The sequence below is a fragment of the Mus musculus genome, chromosome 14, assembly GCF_000001635.26.
Source record: "Mus musculus strain C57BL/6J chromosome 14, GRCm38.p6 C57BL/6J".
In the NCBI taxonomy this organism is placed as follows: Eukaryota; Metazoa; Chordata; class Mammalia; order Rodentia; family Muridae; genus Mus; species Mus musculus.
In genome coordinates this window covers 31,641,013-31,668,284 of record NC_000080.6, presented here as the reverse complement: position 1 = coordinate 31,668,284, position 27,272 = coordinate 31,641,013, and the positions used below count along the sequence as shown (strand labels likewise).

Genomic DNA, 27,272 nt, shown 5'->3' with positions numbered 1-27,272 from the left:
GAAAGTGATCGGGCTTGGGGGATATCATTGCGGTGTCACTAGATCAACAGTGAAAGATACAAAACAAAGAAAAAAACCCAGCCAGTATTCTGCGGATTTGTAAAATAGCAACTGAGGTTTATTTTCTGGCTTCAAATTTAAAACCAATTGTGTAGTGGGAAGAGGGTGTGGCCTGACAGACTAAAGTGAATAGAAAATACCAGAAAATGTCTCAGTCATTATGTAGAAAGGAAGGAACTGCCCCTCCCATTTTCTTACGGCTCCCCAGGGTGGGAGCCAGTGCCACAAGGGTGGCTTTCCCAGCACTTGGGATCTGTGGCCCTGGAAAGGCAGGTCGTCCCCCAGAGCCCACCCCGCTGACCACAGTTTTCCTACTTCCTCTCATACAACCGTCCATAGAGAGCTGCTGTCACCAGGCCGGAGGACAGTCCCCTCTTCCTCAAGAAATAGTGGTCATTCTCCCAGCCAAGCTGGTCAGGGGTGTCCAGAGTCATCCCCGAGGTGAGAAATAAAGGAAAGATATACAAAGTGCTGAAGTTCCCCCACAGATGAAAGTCAAACAAGCCCTCGGCCTCCGTGATCTCCTGCCCGCAGGTGTCGAAGCCAAGGCCCCCGCACTTAACCAGGGCACAGGTTTGAATGTAGTAGGTGCCGTGCACGGTGTGGAGTCCGTCAAAGACTCCCAGGGCATATAGCTCTTTGGACAGGGTGGGCCTCTCATACAGTAAGTGGCAACAGAGGCTGTTGGAGCACACCTGCAGGTGGCCTTCCGTTCCCCAGACAGGGACCAGGGTGAAATTGTCATACATCATTTCCGAGTGGAAGGTGGGCGGGACATTCACGTTCCACTTGGCGGCCTCATCACAGTGCACTTCCTGGGCATCCTTCTCACAGTACGGATCTCCGGACAGGATTTTTAAGAACTTCCTATGGGACGGGTCCATCTCACTAGTTGTATTCCCTGTCCCAGTGAGGCCCTGTGGGTTTGTGGCTACCTGGGCAATTATAAGGTGACCTTTGGGGTCGTCCATGTCATGGTACCAAAAGGACTTGAGAGGGGTGTGTATGCCACTGCCGGTCATCCCCAGAGTCGGGTGGTGGATGTTAGCTGCCAAAACGTTGACACCGAAGGCGGTGGCGAATGCTTTCTGAATTTCAATGGCTGCCAAGAGCGGTAGCTGGTTCATCCAGGCTGTGGGGTACACAATGTGTTTCACCTCAAAGTCTCTGAGGAGTCGGACGGCAGGGTCAAAGAATAGGATGTCAAAGCAAGTGAACACGCCAAACTTGCCAGCAAAGGGCGTATCAAAGGTGATGAGGTCCACGTTAGCAGGGGTATCAAAGGCCGCCTCAAAGTACAGGTTGTGCTTACGGTAGCGGTCGACAAGAGTTCCATTGTCGCTGAACACCACATTTGTGTTAAACTGGTATCTCCCGTCCTGTGGGCAACCAGGGTCGCTGCTGAGGCAAGGCTGTTTCGTTCCAAGATTGGCCACCAAGAACATCCCTCCCTTGATGGCCATACAACTCAGGCGCTGGAGGACCTGGGGAGGGTAATAAATGCAATAGGCAAGTTTAAATTCTACCTTTTGTGGGGAGCAATTTCTATTTAAAAAAAAAAGTCCCTATACTATGTCTATAATACGTAAGCAGCTCTCATAGGTCTGTGAGAAAAAGCTTCTGAGAACATTCAAAGGAGATACACAGGTGACTCACAGGACAGATATACGAAGCACCTGGACCAGTAGACTCAATAGTGACGACTCTTTCTAAATTTAGCATTTAAAAATATACTAAAATATGTATAGCCTTTGAGAAATTCCATTGCCAAGGGTTTTACGGGAAACCTCGAACATGCTTATAAAAATATACGTACAGGATACTCATTAAAACAGTGCTAAAAATAGAAAGAGTTAAAAAGATGGTAGCATGTCTCCTACTAGACAGGATGCTGGTGACGGTAGGAAAAAAAGAAACAAGGCACGGCACAGCATCGCCTCGGGAGTGGGAAGAGACCAGGCAGTGGTGGTGAGGAACTTTTAGAGTATTTTTTACAACTTGACTTGTTTAATATGTTTCGATTAGTGTGGGTCTTGTGAAATTCACCAATGAAAAGATCCGTATCTGCGTAATGTCCCGTATCAGCACGGGGCTTGGGGAGTTTAGGCTCGGTGGTTTGGATCCCAGAGCCTCCTTCAAACCTCAGGCAGCACACTGTGGCTTTTGGCTCAGTCTGCTGGACTCCTCACCTACCTCCGTGTCATTGAACCGAAAGGGCTCCAGACACGGGTTCCACCTGACCAGCTTGGGAGACGGCATAAAATCCAAGAACGGGTAAATGGATGTTCTTGTAAAGTTGAATCCGTGGATACCATCTTCTGGGAACACTATAATCTGCACACCCTGGAAGCAAAAAGACAAGAGAGTGCCATGAGGTAAGGGGAGAGAGTGTCCCTCACTGCCAGACATCAGCAGGCTGGCTGACCAGGGCTTTAAAGATGCTAGCCTGACTCAGCTTGAATGGAAAGGCTTGTTCTCAGGCAATCAGCTGACTCCCCGAGTGCAGGACAATGGCCCCCACATGTTTCCGTGTTCTCTAGGAAGAACCATGAGCATGTGTGGTTGGATGGAGGAGTGGGCAGCATTGCTGAAGGCCCAAGGACAGAGCTCATTGAGTGAATGTTAGGCTGGGCTCGCTCTCACTGGTGAACAGTGGAAGCCAGAGCCATCGTGAAGCACTTAAATCTATGCACAGATGAATCATCATTATTCCAGAGGATTTCACCCCCTCTCCCATATCTAAGTCAGTTGGGGTACTTTGGGAAAAACACTGATGTGGGCCCCATCCATAAAACGGCTGGCTGGAATGTGGGTGAGTCCTGGCTGCAGGATTTGTTTAAAGATGACTCTGCTGAGCAGTCCCAGCTGTGACTCTGGGGGCCGAGGATGGGCAGCAGCAAGTGCACTGAACTAAGAGAGTCGCTTTAGGGGCTCTGGCTGTGCTATAGGCTTCTCCCCACACTGGGCTCCCTGTGCCATCTACAGCATCCTAGGGCAAGAGAAGAAAGAAACAGGACTGCCCTCTGCTCTCCCTTAGCATCTCACCCTCCTGGCGCTCTCCAGTTCTGTGGATTAAAGTGTCAAACCTAGAACGCTGTCCCAATGCAGAGGGTGGAGGCAGCAGGCAGTGAAGGCGTGTCATTGTCGACAACGGTGCCTACTTCCTCAGTGCAATGCAACTTTAGGGTTTTTCCCCCCCTTCTGGTTATAAAAGCTCCGAACTCCCCCCCTCGTGTGTGTGTGTGTGTGTGTGTGTGTGTGTGTGTGCACACGCACTCTCTCACATCCTCTAACACAAAGGTGCTCTTGTTAATATTCTCCTCATCCTTTTCTCTCTGTGCAGCTGGGTATGCACGAGATGATAAGCTGGGTAGCACTCGTCTTTCTCATAGAGAGCATCCAGACATACCGTCTGTAATGGCCACCCCCTATGTGAGACACTACTGTTTCTTCTCCACTGATTATCTGAATCCAACCTCTGCAATAAAAAGATGCAGCAGATTAGCGGTTCCAGATTAGCGGGCTGCTTCAGTTGGGCAGTTTGACTGTGTACATAACGGGCCTCTGTTGGACTGTTACTCAGCAGATTAGCCTGGGAGGTAGAGACAGAAGGATCCCGAGCTCGAAGCCACACTAGCTAACAGATGAGACCCTGTTTCAAAACCAAGTTAAAAACAAAGGTCTTCACACTAGAGACTACATCTGTGCCTCGTGGGACATTAGCCAGTTCTTTAGCTAGCAACGAATTCACTGAGCCAGTGCTGGGCTGACTCCTTAAATTCCCACCGTTATCTAATGCATTAAATAAATAAAAAAAACTGTACTCATTCTGTATTTGCATGAGTCACACTTTTAACTTCCTGAAAATTATATCTGGAGAGAGCTTTTCCTCTCTTCAGGAAAATAAAAACCTTGAAGGGCATCTTATAGAGCCTGCCACTTCAGTTACGTCTACACATCGACCACGGTGCTTCAGCAGTGGTCTGGCAGGAGATCAAGAACTCCTGAAGAATGGAGCTCGCCAACCCCGGGAATGGGCTCTGTAAATCATTTTCCCTCTGTGCCAGGGGGACAGCGCTTTACCAGGCATGTGAGGGGTTCCTGTCCCAAGTGAGTCTCACCGGGCATGTGAGGTTCCTAAGTGAATCTGATGGAACACTCTGGTGCCCACAGACACAGCAGAGGTGCTGTGTCACCTGACAGCACAGAAGCACCCCTGTGAGCAGCTGCCATGACTCCCAGAAGCACCTATGCAAGCTCCAAACAGGGGATTTGGTTAGGCACCGTGGACAGACGGAGAAGGCAGAGGAGGAAAAGCTGAGGGGACCGAGGTGGCACTGTGCCGTTAAACACCTTCACCACAGGACCTGCCCTTGTTTGGGTCAGTGCTGGTAGGAGACCTGAAGGTGCAGCTGGGATTCATTTTACACAAACTTCAGCAGGGACATAAACAGGATAAGTATCAAATGTGTGGATGCTATGTGGATGCCAGTGAAGAGCCCTACATAGCCCACGAGGCTGACCAGTGAGCAGCGCAGGTGGGAAGCCTTGCTCAAGTTATCTGCCCAAGTGCAGCAGGGCAGCATGTGGCTGTGTGTGTAAAGGAACAGGAGTCACAAGTGCCATGGAAACGCAGTGTGATGGCATTGCCAGAAGTGTCCTGGGAACGACATCTGGAGTAAGAGAGCTGAGAGAAGCTTGCCCCCAACCCTGGTCACACAGCAGCTGGATTGTGGGCCATACAGTTCTAAGCACGAAGTCTGGAGAGCCCGAAGAGGCCTGGAAGCGAAGGCTCTTCCTGGGACTACAACACTTTTTCTGGGTGCGCCAAAGATGGAACGCAGCTACTTTTCTGAGCTCAAGGTCAGAACTACGGTAAAACAAACAAACAGCCCTTCCCACAGTTACATGGAACACAAGGACCTGGGAAACTGTGCTCTGAGCTTCTGAAGGTAGCCAAGAGAGGTGTGCCGTCCATCAGGAGTGCTGGACCATACACACTGACTAAGTCAGGACTTTAAAAAGCACCAACAAGAGATAGCCAAGTCGTTTCAGGTCATGTGATGAGGGCATGGGCGTAAGGGGACCTACTGGCAAAGCCAGCTCTAAGCCAGCAGCAAAGAAGATTGGCTCCCTTGCCATTTGGCCACAGTAGGCCTTCCACAAGCAGCAGGCTTAGCGGCCCCACCTACAGGGATGAAGCCCAGACTCCCTTGGTCCCAGGCTTCCTAACCCCACAGCTTCTTAGAAAAGCCACTTCCTGTCCTGTCCCAGGGGAGCCTAGCCTCAGTAGCCCCACCCTTCCTGGATGGCAGGAGAAGAAAGACAGTCAAGCAGGAAGCCCTTAGGAAGGGCTGGGGTCCTAGTCTGTCTGGACGCAGGGCTCCCATCTGGATGAAGTGCGACACAGACAAAGCACAGACAGCCCTTGTTTTGTGGGCTCTGACAAGCTTTGAATGCCTTTCAGTGCACGGAGTTCACTGTCCTTAAGGGTTTTCAAGGTTATTTGTTTGTTTTTCTGAATATTAGCATCACCCAGGGACGGGCTTTGAAAATTCCCACTGCCCAAACTGCATCCATTCTGGACCAGTTGGCCACAGTCCCAGCCCCACACCCCAGCTCTTGTTTACAATTCGCTGATTCCCGGCACAGGCACATGAATCAGTGACCTAGGCACTGCTTCTCCAGCTTGGGCAAAACACTCCCTGGGGACACATGCCAGTCCTGGCTCTGGAGGCCAGGGGTGGGGCCTGATTTAACAAGCAGTCAAGTCAACTCGGAATCTGCAAGCTGACCCGACTTCTCAGGAGGACCTCGGGAACCTGGGGTTTTTTCCTCACTCAGAGCAGCTGGCTCTGGGAGCCCTGAGCCCAGGTCAGGAGCAGAAAGCTGCTCTTGCCTTCTGGGCTGCAGCCATCACTTGCTGTTCATAGACGTCGAGGTTCTGCTTCATGAGCTCCAGGGCCTCCTGGCGGCTAACGAGCTCCAGGGGGTTTGGGCTCAGGACCGATGGATGCTCGTACACAGCAGCCACGTAGTACTCAGCCTCGCGGTGCTCCTGGGAGGCCGAGCTGACGCCCAACGCAAGCGCAGAACAGCCGAGGAAGAAGAGAGCAGGCGCAGTGCGGGCTCCAGACATAATGCAGACCATAAATCTGAAACGAACCGGCAGGAGAGAAGAGCTGAATAAGGAAAGCTGCCAAGGACTGAACTTTCGCAGCTGTGATTTATTAATCCTGGCAATTACACTCGCCCGCAGCGAGGCCGGGGCTCAAAGAGTTTGTTTCATGTCCCTAATAAAAGCCCGTGTGTTTCTCTCCAAACACGTAGAGCTGCGTTTCAAACGGCTCGCTGTGTTAATAGACTGAGCTTCAGAACATTTCCAAAACAGACTCGGTGTTTGCCTCGGTTTTCTAACGCGGCGGGCAGGAAGCCTGCAGTGCGCCGCTGCCTTGCTAGCCACGCAGTAGCCTTGCTACACAGCGCACTGCAGGAGCGCGGCTGAATTTTGGACACAATTCTGCGATATATTTGACGCTGAGACTTCTTACTCAGCATGGCAGGTCAGCCCTCTAGGACAGCCGTGATGGTCCCGAAGTTCCCGAACACAGGGCAGCTTCGTAGCTGATATTCTTCAGTCTTTATTTGGGGACGGTCTGGAGTCCTAGCTTCTGCTGTGTCACCCATAGGGCAGCCATAAAGGACTCTCTCCCTGTCAGAGTCCCGTGTGGCTTTCACCTGGAATCCGAGTGAGCCTCCACTGTTTTCTGTTTTGTCTGCTACTCCAAATCACTTGCTTAAGAACACACCAGATTCAAGCGGGGCGTAGTGGTGCACGCCTTTAATCCCAGCACTTGGGAGGCAGAGGCAGGCAGATTTCTGAGTTCAAGGCCAACCTGGTCTACAAAGTGAGTTCCAGGACAGCCAAGACTACACAGAGAAACCCTGTCTCAAAAAACAAAAACAAACAAACAAAAAACAAAAAAATCACACCGGGTTGGAAAGAAAATCCTTCTCACAGTCATAACATGTGATTTTCTAGAAAATACATTGGAATTTTGTAGTGAGTAGTCTCTACTTACCATGACAAAGTGGACACAAGTAAATTAGACTTCTGTATTACATTTCTGTACCCCCCCCCCCCCACACCTCTGGAAAATAGAACATTTGCTCGGCATAATTGTGTGTGTGTTACTAACTGGGATTACAGCTCTGCACCACCATGCCTGGTTTTTGCAGGGCTAGAATCAAAGCCATTCTGAAAGTCACCCTGGCCTCCTGACTAAAGCCCCTCCCCTGGCACAGAAACTGATCAGGCAGTTTACCTCAGCCAGACAGCTGCCCTGTGGAGACAGACAGGGGCTGACAACTGCCCAAGAATCCCGGTTCAATACTAAGGTAACTGACAAACCAAGGAATCCCACTGCTGTTCTTGAAGAAGAAACTAGCACCCTACCCAAAAATAACATCTGTCCAAACCTCAAGCCGGGACTCTTAGAGTTTGCATTCCCAAATAAACACCACAGGCCACTAGTTCTGTGCATTATTTAGCTAAAAAGTCCCAGAAACAACCCGTAATTATTTCAGCGACAGAAGAGACCTAGAGCTCCTCATTCAGAACCAGTCAACAGCAAATGCGCCTCCGGGGGCAGGGGCTCCCTCCCACCCCTCATCTCAAACTGCTTCTTGTTTCCCTAGGGGATAAATGTACCACACAAAGGCCAGGGCTTGGTGCCACTCATCTACACTGTAAGCAATGTTCTGTGGTAAGAACAAGGGGCCTTTGAGCCAGCAGTCATGAGTTTTGGACTGGAAACAAAAGTATAATTGATAAGCTTTCTTATTGGAACTTTGTCTCTAAAGATACCAAGGAATAATTTTAAATGACTCAAATAATCTACTTTATATCCCATTTTGAAAGGATGATAATGGGGTAGTTTGAGTGACATCACGGTCACAGTGATAACACTTTTAAAGCCCAGGTCGATGGCCTCTTGAAGAGCTGAGGTAGAGACACACGAGGCAGGCCTTGGTGGGAGCAAGTCAGAACTCTTGGGCTAGGAAGGGCATTCGTGGTATCTGCATAACAGATGTGGGGACATGGGGCTCTGCATGTACACCAGGGATGGGATAAGACTCAGGGTCTCACATGGACCAGCCACTACCACAGAGCCTTAGCCCCGCCCTGGGATACAGAACACCTAACTCTAAGAACATGTAATCCAGCCAAACAAGGAAACTGCAGAGCCAGCAAGAAACCACATTCCTTTCTATTTTCAGAAAAATAAAATTTGTATTATTTGTGGAAGGAGTCCAGTAGGAAAGCTCTAAGTGGCAATCATCTGTGTGTGTGTGTGTGTGTGTGTGTGTGTGTGTGTGTGTATGCGTGTGTGTGCATCAATAATTAGACACTGCATATTTAACCAGATATTCATGCTTGAAAGATCCAGGCTTAACGAGGTAGGAGAGAATGAGTAACTGTAATAAAAATAGCTGCACGAGTTTGCCCTTCCCAAACAGCGGTGAAGCAGGAGACATGTCATTAAGGCTGTGAGGCTGGCTTCCCCTCTGCACTTGGCGTCTGTCTCACAGACAGTCTCAGGAACAACTTAACAAGACTGAGCAAGGACACTGAAGGGCTCAGCAGCAGCAGAAGGGGTGCTCGATCTTAAAGTGACAGGCCCGGGGACTAGGAAGGTCGCTCAGCTCAGAGTGTTTGCCTAGCGTGCATAGAGCCCTGGCTTTGACCTTAACACTGCAAAACAAAACAACACAACAACAACAACAAAAAACAGGTCTGGTACTGCATAGCTAACAATCCTCGGGTGATCTGGGAGAATCATTAGTTCAAGGCCATTGGTCTGGGGAGATAGCTTGGTAAGCAGTAAAGTAGACCTAAATTCTGATCCCTGGCACCCACAGAAAAGCTGGGCATGGTGGCACACCTGCAACCCCAGCACTGTGTGGGGTGGGATAGGTGGATCTTAAGGACTCAACAGTCAGCTAGTCTAGCCCTGAACTCAGGTTCAGTGAGAAACCCTGTCCAAAAATAAAATAAAATAAAATAAAATAAAAGAGAGTAGAGAATGATAGAGGAAGACTCCAGATGTTGACCTCTGGCCACCAAGACACACATATGGGCACATGCATCTGTATATACCACACTAAAACCCAAAGGAAATTCAAGGTCACCCAACAGAGGAGCCAAAGGCCAGCTATGTGAATGAGGGAGGGAGGAGGGGAGGAAAGGGGGAGGGAGGAGGGGAAGAAGGGAGGAAGGGAAGGATTGGTGGAGTCAGAACTTTCAGATATGTGTAGATGAGGCAGTTTCTAGGTGCCGGCTCATGACCGTATGAACAGGGATACAAGGACACAGGGGTCCCTTGGAACAAGGGGACTCTGGGGCCAAGTTGTTCTTGGAAACCCATAAAGTAACCCATCTTTGGAGATGGTCAGGACCTTGACCCTAAAGAAAATAATGAGAAGTAAGTATCTGGCCCAACATCATGGTAACAGAGTCATCCTTTTACTGAAGTGACGTGAGAGACTGAAGCGGAACCTGGGCCAATACCAGCTGTAGAAACACAGTATCTGCCTTCTGTGGGTGTGCTCTGCTCTGAGACAGGGTCTGCCTCCAAGCTACCCCTCTTCTAGGAAGATACTCACCGCAGACATCCATATACTAGCCAACTGAGCCAGACCCAGGCACATGTCTGGAATGCAGCCATGAGCAAACAGGGTCTCTTGGAGCTCCTCCACGGCGCACAGGAGGCCATGGATACAGAGCTATCCATGGATCCATGTAAGAGAGCCAGGCACTGGGAGTGGGGATCATTCCAACAGTGTGGGGAAGGGGGGTGAGAGTGAAGGTGAGGCCGGTGAGGCCATGCAGAGACCTGACCATGGGACCAGGAGGGGGAAGAGGAGCATCCATGCCGAGGGCCTGAGGCAGGAGAAACAGCCAGAGAAGCAGTGTGGCTGGAGCACGGGAGGCAGGTGGGAAGCGGTGGCCAGTGGGACTGCAGGAAGACCCTCAAGTCACTGTGTCAAGTCACTGGCCTGAAGCCCTCCAGCCACATCTCATTACAAGTGTTAGGCAGAGCTATGACCTGGTCACTGTTTGAATTTGGAAATGAACCATGACAGAAAGAGATGTCATCGCGTGTCACGTTGACAAGGGGTGGACTTGTTATGACTAATTTGGGTTGTCAACTTGACTACATCTGGAATCAACTAAAACCCAAGCTGCTAGACACTCCTAGACACTCCTTCCTTGGAGGGATTCTCTTAGTGTTGAAGCTGGAAGATCTGCCCTGTATCTGGGTCCCACCTCCTGATGGCAGCTCACATACAGGGATGTGGAAGACGGAAACTTTGCCGTTTCCCTGAGGCCCTCACTCTCACTGGCTGGTTCACCTGTCCTGTTGCTGATGGAGTTAAATCCATCTTCTTCAGGACAGTGTAGACTGAAAACCAGCAACAGTCCAGGAATCCTCTAGGAACCCAGCCTCAGACTGGGACTGCAGAGACAGCCACCCTCATGGGCTGGATGACGACCTGATTCTTGCCCTTTCTACTGTGAGACAGCCATTGTTGAGTTATCTGGATGACAGTCTGCAAGCCATCTGAAAAGGTCCTGTGTAAATAAACACAATGTGACAACCAGTGTTGGTAGCAATTCATGGCTGAACCCACAAGGAACATAAAGGGTCCAGTCCTCCCAGGTACATCTGTAAACTGTGGCTTCACCTTTTCCCTTTAACAATGACAGGCAGAAATAACTGCACTGTGCTTGGACGGGGGCCAAGTTCTGCTTTACTAACTAGAACAATGTATCTTAAACTAAACAAGATATCCAACAATTGCGACATGTTAACCTAAATGTTGTCTTTCTCTCTCTCTCTCTCTCTCTCTCTCTCTCTCTCTCTCTCTCTCTCTCTCTCTCTTTCTCTCTCTCTCTCTCTCTCTCTCTCAAATGGGGAATGCCTTCACAATTTAAATAGAATAAAATCTCCCGGACTAAGGGTGTAGCTCCATGGTACAGCACTGGGCAGCATGTGCAGGGCTCTAGGTCCAGGCTCACTACTTTAAGTATCTTCCTGTGGTGCCACAGGGTTTAAGTTTAAGGTAAGGAGGGTCTTTGTGTGTACCAATGTATGGAGGGAAACACCCAGCTGACTGATTTTGCAGGTGTGACTTCCACCTGGTGGACAAACTGAGAATAACACCAGTGGGCGACAGACTCGGGCAGTAGCAATGGGTTTTGGTTTTCCCCTTCTCTTTCCACTTCTAATATCTTGCCCATCTACTTAATAATGAAAATACTGAAACATTTGGCTGTTTTAAGATTCATTCTTCCTAGGCCAGAACTCAAAAGCATCACCTTTATTTCTCAGATGCTTTTCCTTAGGCCCTGATAGGATGTGAATAGATTTCAAAGTGTTTTCAGTGATGAGAACTTCCTGCCAACAGTTTGGCAACATTTGGCTGATGTGGTGGGACACACCTAGCGTCTCCTAGGAAGAGAGGTCACTGAGGGATTACCTGGGCTGGCCTGCAGGTATGTGTGTGTGCGGCTAATGGATGGGCAGAGACTAAGACAGGAGGAGCCAGGAGCAGTCACCCTTCTCTCTCAGCTTTAGATGGTGGGTGTGACTGACGCTCCTGCCTTACCTGTCGGCTATAACGAACTGCGACCTGGAACTGTAAGCCAGACACACCGCTTCCTGCCCCATGTTACTTTGGGTCAGGTTGTCTTAGCAGCCACAGATGTGAAATAAAGGCAGCTGGTTAACAGACTTGGTGCTCACCTTAGCCAGACCAGGAACACCTTAGATAACCAATGCTACAGCTTTCCCTCCAGTCACCGACTTAAAACAAACAAAACAGGGCAGCAGAGTATACTGAATTCTCTGAGAAGTCACCCAGCCTTATTCTACAAAGCATAATGCACTTTTCACGCCACATCAGAGTTCACAGGAAAACACAACCGTGGCTGAGCCGTGAGGAGAGCCCACAGGGCGGCATCTCCAGGTAGTTTCCTCTTCTGTAAAGCTCACAGCTCCCAAGAGCCATCATCGAATCCACCAAATGCCAGGAAGAGTGTTATATGAGCCCAGCCATCAGGAGGCTGCCCAAGAGGATAATCTCATTCAAGACCAACCTGGGCAATATTCTGAGAATTCATTTTAAATAAAATTATTTGAAGTGACCCTCAATAGGGAATTGTTTTGGGAGTGTGTTATAAATTTCCCCTTCATTTTCCTGTTGAGCTAATTAAAATTGGAGTCATAAGGACCACCCTCTAAAAGAACAACACAGTGGGCTTAGAGCCCCCTGCTGACCTGGTCTGGGAAGATGAACTCAGAAGACAGACAACACCAAGGCCGACCTTTCCTTTTAAATGCATGTTGGGCACCAATCCCTACGTGAACAATGGACGCAAGCTCTCTAGGTCTGTCGGGTAGAACCAAGCGCCTGCTCTCGTCAGACACCCGTGCTCCTGCCTGCTGATCCTCGGAAGCGAGGAATGAAGATGCAGAAGCAGGCAGTGGGTGACAGGGCCAACGTCACCTCCTGTCCCTCATATCCACACGATGTCCTTCACTACCAGAGCGATGGCAGGGGGTGTGGAAGAGACAGAACAACCAACATGGAAGCAAGAGGCCGACAGGCCACATGCAAAGGCCCCTTCTCCACTGCAAAGCTGACGGGGACATATTGGAAAGGTAGCTAGCTATGTTCATTCAGCCAGAGGCGACAGACACTCAGGGACCCTGATCAGGAAGAGGAGACATGTGACATTGTTTGTGGCATTGTTTGGGCACAGGCACACCACCTTGAGAGAGGCTGTTGGTGTTCAGTCAGAGAACAGAGTGTGATAGAAATGGCAGCTCCATCCCCCCACCTCCTTCCCCCACCCTGCCCTGCCCAGGCCTATTTAACTGGTCAGTAGTATAGAGCTTCGAGTAGCACGTGGTACCTGCACCTCAGCCTGCGAGGCACTAGCATTTCTGCCTGGTCTGATGTGGTTAAGTCAGGAATTATGTGGGCACCTTCTTTCTCTGTAGTATAGGTCCCGGCTCAGCTACAACTGCAGCCACATCCCAGTACAAGTCCCACTGTCCTGTGCTTCCTAGAATCTCAGCGGGATGGGCATGTGGCCAGTCCTCCCAAATCCTGCTGCTTTACCAAGCGTGAGGGCTCAGGTCCTCCAGACCCGGGGCATGCCAAGGGTACTGGGGCTAAGGCTGGAAGGGAGGGTTTGGTCTCCCCCAGGAAAGTGTTACCCTCTGCACTGCTTAGCATTACTACAGAGCTGAGGCGGGCACTCTAGTTCCTTGGTTGGAGAGATTACCCTTTAACTAGAGAGGGACTTATGCCACAGGCAGGATTTCACCCACATCTGTCTCTGAAAAAGCCTACACAGTCTTTCTATGCCATACGCAAAAAATGGAGGAAAGGTTGACTGAATAAGCAAACCGAGGATGACCAAATAACAATTTGGAAATGAGCTCAAACACCCTGTGACCCGTACAAAGAGATCACTCCCAACTTGGAGTTAACAGATCATAAAGTGGAATTGGGCATCAGGTATACGGAACAAATGTCTAAGCAGCGAAGCAGTTAAAATGATGGAAGGACAAACTGATACAATCTATGTGCAAAATACAGACATCAAGACAGCTCTAAGGTGCATGCCTTTAGTCCCAACAGCAGGGATGAGGCGGCTGCATCTCTGTAAGTTCTGAGGCTAGCCTGGTCTACATAGTGAGTTCCAGGACAGCTTGGGCTATAAAGAGAGACCCTGTCTTGAAAAACAAGAATTTTGAAAAAGACTTCATTTAATCCCAGCACTGGGGTGGCAGAGGCAGGTAGGCACCATGATTTTGAAGTCAGCCTGATCTACATAGAGAGAGACTATCTTTTTTTTAAAAAAAAGATTGTTCTCTTCAGTGCTACACGATTTTTCTAATAAATCAAAACCATTTAAAAAATACCAAAGAGTTCAAGTTTCTAGTTTGGCCCACAGAAAGCACAGATACCGTGGCTCTATCCTAACCAGAGCCGGACAAGCTGGGAACCAGGGTTTCTCTTCAGCTCTGGCAGAGAACTGAACCCCTGCAGCCGACCATTGCCTCAAGAAGCTGATGAGCAGAAAGCTCCTTGGCCCCCAGAACCTGTCAGGAAGACTAACCCATCACTGAGGCCTGCAGGAGGCTCAGCATGATGAGGCTGGGATGGTCAGACCCAGGGGCCGGCGGGAGTCTGCCTTCTAGGAGTTCTACTGATTTCCCCAAAGACTGGAGAATTCCCTGCCTCCCCTGCCAGGGCCAGGGGGAAAGTAGCCAGAGGCTCTGCTCTTCAGCAGGCCCACCCTGGTAAGAAGTCACTTTATCAGAGAGTAACCTGGGAAGGTTTTAGCTGAACCTAACTGACTTGGAGAAGAGACAAGCGAACTTCAGCCAGCCCTCTCCAGCATCCCCATGGGAGAGGGACAGTCCCCACCTCACCTGGCGGGAGAGCCCCATGCACAGATGAAGCCCTCAGTTCAAGGTCAAAGGCACAAGGACACAGATTGTCCTCGGTGTAACTGTGACCTCTAGGGCACCCATCTTGGTGCCGTGACAAGGCAGTGCAGGAGCTCTTCCACATTGTAGTCTTGCTATGGGCACTTCAGATTTTGCTCGAATTTGATGTTCTTGATGGTAAGCCCTGTGGGAAATGACCCAACCCTATTCTAGGAACCCTAGGTCAGGATGCTGCTGATAACTAAGTTAGCTTCTGTTTAACTGCCTGTTTGTGGAAACATTCCCCCTCCAGCTAACCATATATCTTATCTTCTCCTAAACGGTTTGCTGGGACAAAACCTCCCCCTGCAACTGCTGAAGAGAGAGATTAGCACGTGGTCTTTGCCTTTAAAAGCCCAGTTCTCCAAACACTTGCCACTACAGTTGGGTCCCGAATACCTGAGTGTAGTCCCAGCCGGCTGCCGATGTGATCGAGTGAGGGGTTTTTTCTGGAGGGCTCCCTATAACATCACCTGCTTGCTAAATGCCTGGTCACTGTGCCTGCTTGCGTTAGCAGAAGCCAATGTCATCTCTCAACAGCAACAACGACGACAGATTACAGGATATTAAAGAGGAAAACCAAAGCTTGAAGAGACAGCAAATATCAGAATAGCACTTATGCCTATGATGGCCATGCTAAGGGCTCTCTCTACTGGGCAGAAAACAGACACTGGGGAAAACAGATGGGTAATATAAGCAAAAGAGGGAAATTCTAAGAACGTATTTAAGAAGTGATGAAATTAAAACAAACAAACAAAAAAAACCCTACTGTAACAAAAATGAAGAGTCCCTTCCATGCTCATCAGTAGAACAGATGTGGCTGAGGAGAGAGTCTCTCACCCTTGTCTGCCTATAGAAACTATAGTCTGCTTCCCAGCCAGCCCATCATTATGGACTCTAACTCTTGAAAACTGAGAGCCAAAATAACTTTGGTTATTGCTTTGGTATTTTGTTGTTGTTGTTGTTGTTGTTATTATTGTTTAATCACAGCAACAGAAAAGTAAGTCCTACACAGCTGGATAGAGAGAGAGCTCAGTGCCCAGTAGCTGTGTTTAGACAGCAGGGAGCCTATGCAGCAGTCGGTGGCCTGCCTTATGGTGACAAGTCAGCCCTGTCACCTCTGGGTCACAGCAGAGCCTGGACAGCTGCTCGGCCTCAAGAGCAGCCTCACTCACTGCTAGGTGGACCTGAAGCCAGGTGAGCTGGGCCTGGGCCCTGGGTCTAGGTTGGATGGACTGCTGGACTTCCATAGCCTTTTCCTTCCTGTATGATTGCCCATAAGCACAGCCTCTGTTACCAACGAGGGTCTGCAGATGCCAAGACAGAGCACATCCTAGTGTGAACTGCAGGCTCTGGAGGAGAGGAGAGGCCGATGCAGGCTCATCAGCTGTTCCCTGTGCACACACTCTGGTCCGGATGCTGATAATGAGCAGACTGTACATGAATCAGGACAGTGGGGGCAGGGTAACTGTTTTTCTGCTCTATTTTACTACGAGCCTAGAGATTCTCTCTCTTTTTTAAAAAGATTTATTTATTTATTATACATAAGTACACTGTAGCTGTCTTCAGACACGCTAGAAGAGGGCGTCAGATCTCCTTACAGATGGTTGTGAGCCACCATGTGGTTACTGGAATTTGAACTCAGGACCTTCGGAAGAGCAGTCAGTGCTCTTAACTGCTGAGCCATCTCTCCAGCCCTTAGAGATTCTCTTATAGTCTTTGAAATATAAAATAAGCTAGAAATTAGAAACCAGAATGGTGAGGTAAGACTGGGACATTTCCTAGTCTTGGTATCTAAGAAGTTTGATTTTTATTAAATAGTGAGAGACAGTCTTAGAGAAGAATCTTAGGGTTGTAGTGAGATCTGTGTATATAGCTTGAGGAATTATTCCTTCCCTGCAAAGATGGAGAACAAGCACTCGCCTGGCTGGAGAAGGATCTGCCTGGACCTGGAGGCTCTCTTATCTCATGCTGGATTCTGAGTAGGAAAACAAACACCACCGGCGCCCCATCCCACCCCCAAGAAGGGGAGATCATCTCCCAATCTGATCCCTCAGAATTAACCTGACTCTGACCCTAGCATGGATAATGAGGGAGGGACTGGACCGGATGCCCCATGAGTGCTTTTAGGAGGAACACTGACAGGCAGCTGGGAACCAACAGACCAGGGCTGTCATCTGTGAGAAGCAGAGAGACTCCTTTTCCTATGCGGCCTCTAACGGCAACCTGACCATGGGATGCTGACCACACAGTAACCAAGGACATCTAACAAGACAGATCAATGCTTAGTCAGCCAACCTCCAGTCCCTTTCGTGGTGTACGCAGTGTGAGGAAGCGCTGTAGAGGGGATGTGTGCCCGTGGCTTCTAGGCTGCCAGCACTGCACCTTCTGGGAAGATAACCCCTCCATCACCAGACTCTCCTTGTTAATAACTTTCAATGAACCTTGTGTCTGAGTATTGTCTTCTGTCCATTGGCAGCCTGTCCATGTGCCTTAGCAAAGTTGGGCAGTGGGCACCACACTCTAGAGACATTATAACCAGAGCTATTGTTTATATTGACTTTAGAATTCAAATCCTTACAGTACGCATGACCCAGGTAACTGGATAAAGGAGTACCAAGTGCTGAAGATGTTCGTGGACCCAAGATGCCTGGAAAAGCCAGTCTACATCCCCTCTATAGGAACTCTTGACCCAGGCCACTCAGGCAACCCAACGAGAGCCAACAAAATGTTCAAAATTATAAAACACACAAAGAAATTATTACTCATGGGTTAAGAGGGAAAAAAAAACCCCAGCAAAATGGGGACCAAGGAATTCAGATGACTGTAATGTAAGTGGAAATGGCCAAGTTCATTAATGACAGCTAAAGTAGTACCAGTGGGCACTAAAGTGGACCAAAGAGCAAATAAAGTCAGATGGAGAGGTCCCTAAAATATGAGAATTTCAGCTGCCAACAAATATTGCTTAAAACAGCACAAGGGGCTAGAGAGGCTCTCAGCGGTCAAGAGCTCTTGTTGCTCTTGCAGAGGACTTGGACTTGGCTCCCAGCACCCAGGTGGCTGCTAACCATCTGTAACTCCAGTTTCAGAGGATCTGATGCCCTCTTCTGGCCTCCTTGGGTATTGCATGCACAAGGCACATATTCAGGCAAAATACACATAAAAATAAAATTTAAAAAACAAATCTTTAGCAGGCTGGAGAGATGGCTCAGCAGTTAAGAGCACTGACTGCTCTTCTGAAGGTCCTGAGTTAAAATCCCACCAACCACATGGTGGCTCACAATCATCCGAAAGGAGATCTGACGCCCTCTTCTGGTGTGTCTGAAGACAGCTTCAGTGTACTTACATATAATAAATATAGCAATCTTTGGGCCAAGCAAGAAGTATCTGAAGACAACTACAGTGTGCTTACATATAATAAATAAATCTTTAAAAAGAAAAACAAAATCTTTGCTTGGTGGATCTCTGAGTTTGAGACCGGTATGATCTACAGACCAGATTCCAGGACAGCTAGGACTACACAGAGAAACCCTGTCTTGAAAAACAAAGTGCAGGGCCCAGCTGCATCTGTGTGGCTCAATTAAATAAATAAATAGATAAATAAATAAATAAATAAATCTTTAAATTAAAAAAAAAAAAACTATGTAGCACCAAAATGACAGAAACAAAGGCTAAGGGTGGGAGACAGGGACAGTCCATACGATGTCCTACAATATTCCTAAGGAGCAGTAAATTCGGAAAGTGATAATACACGGGAATAATAGCCTCAAGTTTGATAATGAAATGCAAGATAATAAATCTAGCATAAGGAAGAAGAACACAGCTAGACACAGTGTTGTGAAACTGTGGCTCTCTAAAGGTTTTAAGAAGGAAACGGGGAAGCCACCGTGGGAAAACAATGATCTTTAAGGATGCAGTTATTTGGGATCGCCCAGATGGCTCAACAGGGAAAAGCTTTGGCAACCCAAGTTCACTTCACAAATCTCAATTAAAGGTGGAAGGAGAGGACCAACCTCAGGGGGATGTTCTCGGAATGTCCACACCCCACAGCATCTTTTAATCTGAAAAAATGATGCAGTGATTTTTTTTTTTTTTACAGTGATCCAAATCATAGTAAACTTCTCAATACCAGAGAAAGAAGGGAGCTGTCTTCAGAGTGCTGAGAGAAAGGAATTCTCAGCACAGCCTTGTCTACCTCCCACAGAAACCCTTCCAACCAACCCAAACAGCACAGCAGGGGCTCACTCACTCCAAGAGGAGTAAACAAAAGGCCAGAGATATTTTTGAAAAACACTGTAAGAAAAGAAATTGAAGATTACTCATCAGAAAATGTCCTTAAGCCCTAAGAACTGTAACTAAATACTGCCTGGAATCAAGACAGAGTAACAATTTCTTGTTTGTTAAAAACAAAAACAAAAAACAAAACAAAACAGCACAAAACAGACAAGAGATGAAAGCATTAAAGGGAAGAGGGGAAGGAAGAAGAGACTGAGGAAGAAAAGGGAAAGGAAGGAACAGAGCAGAAATGTAAGCTAATTTAAAAAGAAGTAGGAAAAAAGATAAGGTTAGAGAAGACCATGGTAGGACTGACAGTGGCTTTGTGCAAGCCTGAGATCTGAGTTCAGATCCCAGCACCCACCTAAGAGATTGTGGATATGCACCTGTAACCCAGTGCTGATGGGTGGAGACAGGCCAATTCCAGGAGCTTCCCGGCCAGCCAGTCTAGCTGAATCTGCAAGTTCCGGGATCGGCAAGAGATTATGGGTAGCAATAGTGGTGGCAGATAGCTGACATGCCTAATGTCTACCTCTGGCCTCCACACATGGCCTGTACTTCGTCCCCTCTTCTCCCAATATAGAAACAGTCAAAGGGACTAAGATGATATTGTAAATAAAGTAAACAACAGAAATGTTCAAGGATTAGAAATGCTTCTAGCTGACAATGAAACTTTGACTTCAATGTGCAACTGAACTCTCTGCTCATCAATTCAAAAGAGACATCCTAGATGCACCTAGTCTAAAACCCTTTAAAAGAAGGCAGGATAATTGCCGTGAGTTCCGGGTCAACATGGGTGGCTAGGTAGTGAGTTCCAGAGCAGCCTGGGTTATACCTGCACAGTAAGGTCCTTCCCAGAAAAAACAAAAACAAAAAACCTACAACACTCTCTCTCTCTCTCTCTCTCTCTCTCTCTCTCTCTCTCTCTCTCTCGCTCTCTCTCTCTCTCACACACACACACACACACACACACACACACACACGACACTCAAAATCCAGATAGAGAAAAAACTTAGAATAAGGCAAGAATCACAGAAACAACAACAGTTATGAAACAAGCACTGCCCGCAGCTCGTCATGGTCCTGCCATCCCTGCCCCCCCACCAAACCCTCATCTTCCAATCTCAAAATAGGACAGACATTTTCCCGAGGGATTCTATGAAGCAACCAAGCATCCGGATGCTGCTGGGAGCCTCCCGGGATACAGTAGAACTTTTTATTTCATGAGGGATTTCACTAAGACCCAGAGCCTTCTCTCTCCGCATCGTCGTCCTGGACACATGTCTTCCATCTGCAGGATTACCTTGTGGTATCAAGGCTGCAGCTCTGACTCTAGGTACCACGTAGTACAGCAGCAGGCTGGTATTTTCCGGTACCACCCACTTTACCCCCAACACCCTGCCTGGCAACCTCTTCAGTTACAAGGAAAGCTGGCCAAGGTAAACTACTTTGCCATCTTTGAATAAAATCATGGTTTTGCCAGATATAGGAAGCCCAGTTAGGACTGAATTTCTCATAACAAGTGTCAAGAGTGTCTTTATGCTAAACTTTTCCCCACTGCTAGTCAAAAGCTAAAGTCCAGGTTTTGCTTTTGCTTTGTTAAATCTGACAAACCTTACACATAAATGCTCATGCAATTGTAACCCTGGCTTTTTTATTTTTTTAAAAGATGTATTTATTTATTTTATGTATTCACCATTGCTCTCTTCAGACACACCAGAAGAGGGCATCAGATCTCATTACAGATGGTTGTGAGCCACCATGTGGTTGCTGGGAATTGAACTCAGGATCTCTGGAAGAGCAGTTGGTGCTCTTAACCACTGAGCCATCTCTCCAGCCTCAACCCGGACTTTTAAAAGCACCACTTCTATATTTTTAGAAATAGTTTTGTTAGCCACTGTAGATTAATTTTGGTTTTTGAAATTTAGTCATTTGAGAAAAATGAGATCTTGTATGTGGCTTTAGTCTATAGGTTCTTCTTCCCTCTCTATTTTCCTAAAACTAACAAAGACGATGTTCTCAGGAGACAACTTGGTCTGTCAAGTGCCTGCCACGCAATCACACAGACCTGAGAGCTGATCTTCAGCGACTGTGGGGTGTAGGGGTGAATGGTGTAATCCCCCCACTGGGGAAAAAGGGAGACAATACACAAGCTAGCCAAATTGATGAGTTCCAGGTTCAGGGAGAGACGAAATCTTGAAAAACAAGGTGGAGAGCAATTGAGAAAGACATTCAACATCTACCTCAACACACAACTGCAGAGTCCACACAAGTGTATGCAACACACACAGACACACACACATATGCATACACACATATGCATACACACACACACACACACACACACACACACACACACACACGCACAAATCAAGCAGAAGCCAGGCATAGTGGCTCAGATCTGTAATCCCACCACCTAGGAGGCTAAGTCAGGAAGACTGTAAGTTCCAGGCCCACCTCAGCTACATAGAGAAATCTTAACAAAGCAAACAAAACTATGAAGACATTGTCAAGACAAATACAATTGTATAAGTATTAGATGAGGAAAATAATTGGAAGTTTTATTTGGTGTATATATATTATACATGGAATACATATGTGGAAATAGACCAAATATATGTATGTGTACACACACACACACACACACACACACACACACACACACACATATGCTGATTTTCATTGGGAATGTACCTCATAGGCTCATGTATGTGCACACTTGACCCCTGTTGATGGCACTATTTGGGGAGGTTATAGCACCTTTAGGAGGTGGAGGCTTCTGGACAGAAGGATGATGTCACTGGGGGTGGCTTTAAGGGCTAAGAGCCTCACTCCACTTCCTGCATATGGTAACCCCCTTTTCTCCCCCCCATTGCCCTTTCTGCATTGTTCGAAATGTGATCAGCCATCAGCCAGCTTCCTGGTCCTGCCACCCTACCACCCTGGCCTCTATCCCTCCGGAACTGTAAATGCTCTTTCTTTTTGAAGTCACTTTTTGTTACATAACCTTATCAGATACAGCAACAGAAAAGTAATACACATGAAATCCGGTACGTATCTAAAGTGATCAGATGTACCTAAAGGGAAAAGAATGAGCTGTTACAAATGGCGTTTGAACAACTATTATGACAAATGGACTATGATGAAAAGCATTCCGTCAGTTACCTCTCTATTTCCTCATAATGTAATTTAACTCAGAGTCTGGTCTAAGTCCAGCCATGTCACTTGTGTCTCATGGGACATTACCACACATACAAAGGCGTACACAATAGGTCTTGTTCTTGCATGAAGAAACAAGTTGTCTGGATGGTGAGATGCCAAGTGCCCAGGACGGCAAACTTGTTTGCCAGCTATCGGTGTAAGAGTCATCTAGTTGACAAGCAAATGACATGGCCCCATGAGTGAGCGGAGCTAGAGTGATGACAAAAACAAACAAAACAAACAACAGCATGTCGTTTCCAACTGAGAGAAAATGGCAGTTCTCACGTAATGATGAAACGAAGTTCTTACAGCTTTGGAGAATAATTTGACAACTTCTGATAAAACTGAAAATGACCCCCCTCCCCCCATGCCCATATTATACATAGAAACTCTCACATGGGTGACAAAGATACTTTCAGAGAACACTACTCATACCCTGAAAAGGTAACGTGAACATCTGCTACTGTTTGAACGCGCTCAACACAGCCATGCTGGGAGGTGTCTGAGTTATCCATCCACACGAATGCGTTTGGTGTAGAGAGAAGTTAGCCATCTCTAGCTTGGCCTGCTGTTTCTCTCTTCTTCATATATCTGCTGCTGGCCTTTCTGCTCTGAGGCCCTCATCAAAACCAGATGCTAGCAATGGGCTCCTAGACTTCTGAGCTGCTAGACAAATGGGTGAAATAAGCGTCTTTATGAATTACTTAGCATTGGCCAAGGTTGGTAGAGCAGACTTCATAATCCCCAGCTGCTTGGGAAGCTAAAGCAAAAAGATCACCAGTTCAAGGCCTGCCTGGGCTACAAACTCACAGACCCTGTCTCAAAGTACAAAACAGGGGAAAGGTCAGAGATCTGGTTCAGTGATAGAGCAACTGCCTTCCCAGCACCACAGAGCAAATAAATAACTGCTACTCTCGTGTACTCTCTCACAACAGAAATAGATTAAGATCCTATGGAAAGTGGATAATGCGGGTACCAGAAACATTACATTCAAAGCAATGGCTCCCTCTGTAGGATGGGAAGGGAGATGCAGTCAGGGAGGGGCACAAAGGAGGCCATTTGTGTATTTATGGACTGACTAGCTGCTGGTTTATGGTATGTAGTAACTTCTCATCCTTCCATGTGTCTGAGAGATATCATAAATATTAACTATAATAAATCAGTAAGCCCCAAGAAGGAGCTCAAAGGTTATGATGAAGAAACAAGTTTATGGACTTAAGTCTTTCATTATGAAATATTCCCAGTCCAACCCCACACTCTGGGAACTTTGCAGTTTTATTCCAAGGAGAAACACTCTGTTGCTAAGCCATACCACGCCTTCATGTCACACCTAGAATTGTCACCGTTTTATATACAAAAAAGAAAATCACTGTGGTGGGTTATTGCTAATGTGAAACTCTCTCAACTTCACAGAGGGGAAAAAAAAAAACAGATAAAACAGGGAAACCAGACTCTTTCTATTTTCTTTCCATAGTGCTCATTGCTTCAGTGCTAGGTCATGGGGACATTAAACTGCAAAGCAAAGTTGAGGCCTTGGGCAGGAATCCAGCGTTCTCTAGGTCAGAGGCTACCAGGGAAGCCTGCTCAGGGCCTTTCAACTCTTACTGCTGAGTTATATAAAAGCTGTCCCTGACAGCTCCAGAATATAAACCTGTTTTTATTTTTGTTGTTGTTGTTGCTTCAAGCCTAGCTCTAAGCCTTGCTTCTGTACAGTTCATAAATCTTTTGAGAAGCAAACAAAATCAACTCAGTCAGTTTTACTCAACGGCCCACGTTATTACATCATTTTCTGCCTGTTCAGCCTCTGTTGGCATGTTTCCTTCAGCAAACTGCCTGCGGTATACTTTTAAGTGTTGTTTTGAAAGATAGTGCTTTATATAAGTTTCCTTTTTATTTTTATTAAAGATTTTTATTTATTATTATATCTAAGTACACTGTAGCTGTCTTCAGACACACCAGAAGAGGGCATCAGATCTCATTACGGATGGTTGTGAGCCACCATGTGGTTGCTGGGATTTGAACTTCGGACCTTCAGAAGAGCAGTCGGTGCTCTTAACCACTGAGCCATCTCTCCAGCTCCTCCTTTTTTATTTTTATTCCTGGCCTTTTGATCGCAGGTGGCATAGTGCTGTAATCTCAGGTACTCCGAAGGCCGAGCCAGGAAGACTGGATAGCTTAAAGAAACCTTGTCTTAATGTAAGAAGGCAAGCTACTTTACTAAGCTACTGGGCAGTTACTATAGAGGTATAGATAAGAAAATTAGCATTGGTCAGGGTTAAATCAGACTTCATAATCCATTAATACTATAGTGGTATTGTATACTATAATACTATATAGTAATACTATAGTGGTATAGTATAGTATATTATAGTTGGTATACTACACTATAATACTATACACATCATATGGTTGCTGGAAATACATAGTAATACTATGGTGGTATAGTAGTAGCTGCCTAGCATGCACAAGATGCTGGTTCAATCCACATAACAGAAGACATGTATTCAATTTCCATTTTCTATTAATTGTCAACCAATTTCATTTTTAGCCATTCTACAACTTGACACAGCCTAAAATCACCTGAGAAAAGAGGCTTCATAGAGAAACTCACGTTACCAGGTTGGTCCGTGGGCAGGTCTGCGAGGGCCAAACCAAGAGGAATGTTAACCAATGCAGAAGGGCCTAGCCACAAGACAGGTGTCCTGGGCCGTATGAGAAAGCTGGCTAAGCATGAGTCTGGGAGAAGCCAGAGAGTGTGCCAGCAACTAGGTTCTTCTGTGGTTCCTGCCTTCAGTTCCTGCCCTGACAACTGTCTCACAAAGATGGTCTGTGACCTGGCAGTGTAAGAAAAAATAAACTTCTGCTCCCTAGCATGCGTTTACTCCTGGTATTCTCCATAACGACAAAATGAAGCTGGGAGGACAAATAACCCTGATTCTTTCTTTCTTTAATGACCAAGCACTACATTTTGGCAAAGCGTGCACTGGTTTTCACAGGTTCAGTTAGGTTAGGTTTAAAAACGAGCACAGGATCCCTAGTGTTCTTGTGAACGGACTGAGATAAAAGTCAGAATTTGGGGGCCCACGGAGTCACTGCCTATAGCAGCTGCCTTCTTTTGAAAGTTCATCTTCCCTATGCATATTACAACTCTTTTTAAAATATGATTTATTTTTGAGACAGGGTCTTACTGTTGCCCAGGCTGGCTTCAAACGTGAGATCCTGTCTTAGCTTCCTTGAGTACGGGTCCCATAGGTCGGCCTCACCACACCCGTCTTACAACTCTTTCTAGATCATCCAGCTACTTTGAGGTTATCTTCACCCACTTGGAAGAAAGTTGTCAAGCAACTCCTCACCATCCCAGAGCTAGATCCCTAAAGCAATCACTATCTGGACTCTGAGGCCTGGATTTGCTCTGTGGAGAACAGGTCACTAATGCTATTAATTATTATTAATTAATTTAATTATTAAGGCTTTATTAATTATTATTTTTCATGTTTATGGCTTATTTGCCTGCATGTATGTCTACATAATACGTGTGTGCCTGGTGCTCTCAGAGGCCAGAAGAGGGCATTGGCTTTGCCAGAACTGGAATTACAGATGGTTGTAAGACACTATGTGGTTGCTGGAAATCAGGTCATCTGGAAGAAGTCACTGCTCTTAAACACATCTCTCCAACCCCTGCCGTCTGATTTTTAAGAAAGTTAAAATTTAGGGCCTGAGATATAATTCGGTGGTAGAGTGCTTGACTAATATGTGCAAAGTCCTAGGGTCAGTCACTAGTATTGCTTTTATGACTTATTCTTTCTTTGAGTAATTAAAAGACATGGTCTCTCTACATAGCCCTGGCTATCCTGAAACTCACTAGGTAGCCCAGGCTGGTCTCAGACTCGCAGAAGTCGACATGCTCCTGCCTCCAAGTGCTGGGATTACAGATGTGAGCCACCACATCTGGCGCTACGATGCCAAATCTCACCAAAATAACAAATAACATTTTAAGCATACTGCCAACAAAAATAACAGGGAGTATGATTAACATATTCCAAGTCCACACAGAGTGCTCTGTATAAATTACAGCGCCTGGGATCCTTACACTGAAGTTGGATGGAACAGCAGTGACTTTGCACTTGGAAGACAGTCACGTCACTTCTGCTTAATCTCTACAGGCAAGGGAAGCAAGGCCCGCTGTACCTTGAACTGCTAGGCGAAGGCAATAACCAGCTCAATGAGTTTTCTCTTTGCCAAATGGCAAAAATGGCCAGTTGAAGACTGATCCTTAATAAATATAAACCAACCAACCAACCAACCAACAAACAAACAAACAAAAGCCCATTCGATCTGAATCACAGTGATTTGTTCCCATCAGGGTCCAGTTTGCCCTTCATAAAGTGTTCTGCCAGTAATTCTGAGAAAGCAATCGGTGTTAAGGGGCCAAGAATCCACTAATGTCTACAAAGCACGCGATGCCAGGGGTCAAGCAGGCTAATCCATGAACCAGTAAGTAGAAAACCAACACTATTACTTTGGTAAAAGTTAAGCAATCATACATTAATTATTAAGCAATGGCTCTAACAGACCTTAGTGATACCCAACTGGAACAAAATAAGTAAATATAAACCAGGCAGAGGGCAGGAGCAGCTACGGTGTTAATAAGTTTATCTCTTGAGCAATTTTGGTGTCATCTCTGATTAAGAATACACCTCTGCTCACAGACTTCTGGAACGTGCACATGATGTGGGGTGCAAAACCACAGAGTTATAAAATCAGAGGGCACAGGAGCACGACACTGTACCCAAAAGCCTGTTTTTTTTCCAACTTTACACTCTCCAAGTTACCCGCGTCCCAGCAGCCTTTGCGTAGCTTGCCTCCAATCAGCGGGAAGCCCCGGCGAGGGCGGGGAGGCGCGGTGGGGCCACGCCCCCTCCTCGCCTGGTCTCTGCAGTCACCCTCCAGATGTGCCATCCCCTCCATACCGGACTGAGCTGTATCGCTACCCTAGTGGAGGACAAAACCAAGGCGAGCATCCTCAGAGATTGGGTTTCTTACCTGCTTCGCATAGGACGCGGCCTCCGGCTCGTCCCGCCTCCTGCTGATGGCGGAGTCCGGAAAAGACTGACTGGAGAATGGGCGTGCTTACATGATCGCCTCACCAAGGACTGACTTCTTGTC

At 47.1% G+C, this 27,272-nt stretch overlaps 1 protein-coding gene across 2 annotated transcripts; it reads right to left on the bottom strand.

The window, feature by feature from the left end:
• Nucleotides 1-87: 87 nt before the first annotated feature.
• Nucleotides 88-27,228, bottom strand: Btd (biotinidase). 2 transcript variants are annotated; one of them, NM_025295.4, is made up of 4 exons: nucleotides 27,150-27,228; nucleotides 5,960-6,215; nucleotides 2,254-2,403; nucleotides 88-1,544 (listed from the first exon to the last, which is right to left on the bottom strand). In NM_025295.4, exons 1-4 carry the CDS (start codon nucleotides 27,158-27,160, stop codon nucleotides 372-374), a joined length of 1,590 nt encoding a protein of 529 aa, NP_079571.1. In that variant the 5' UTR covers nucleotides 27,161-27,228; the 3' UTR covers nucleotides 88-371. The 2 variants fall into 2 exon arrangements, with proteins under 2 accessions (NP_079571.1, NP_001361146.1); NM_001374217.1 differs by lacking the exon at nucleotides 5,960-6,215 and having other exon boundaries at nucleotides 97-1,544; nucleotides 27,150-27,221.
• Between the last annotated feature and the right edge of the window lie 44 nt (nucleotides 27,229-27,272).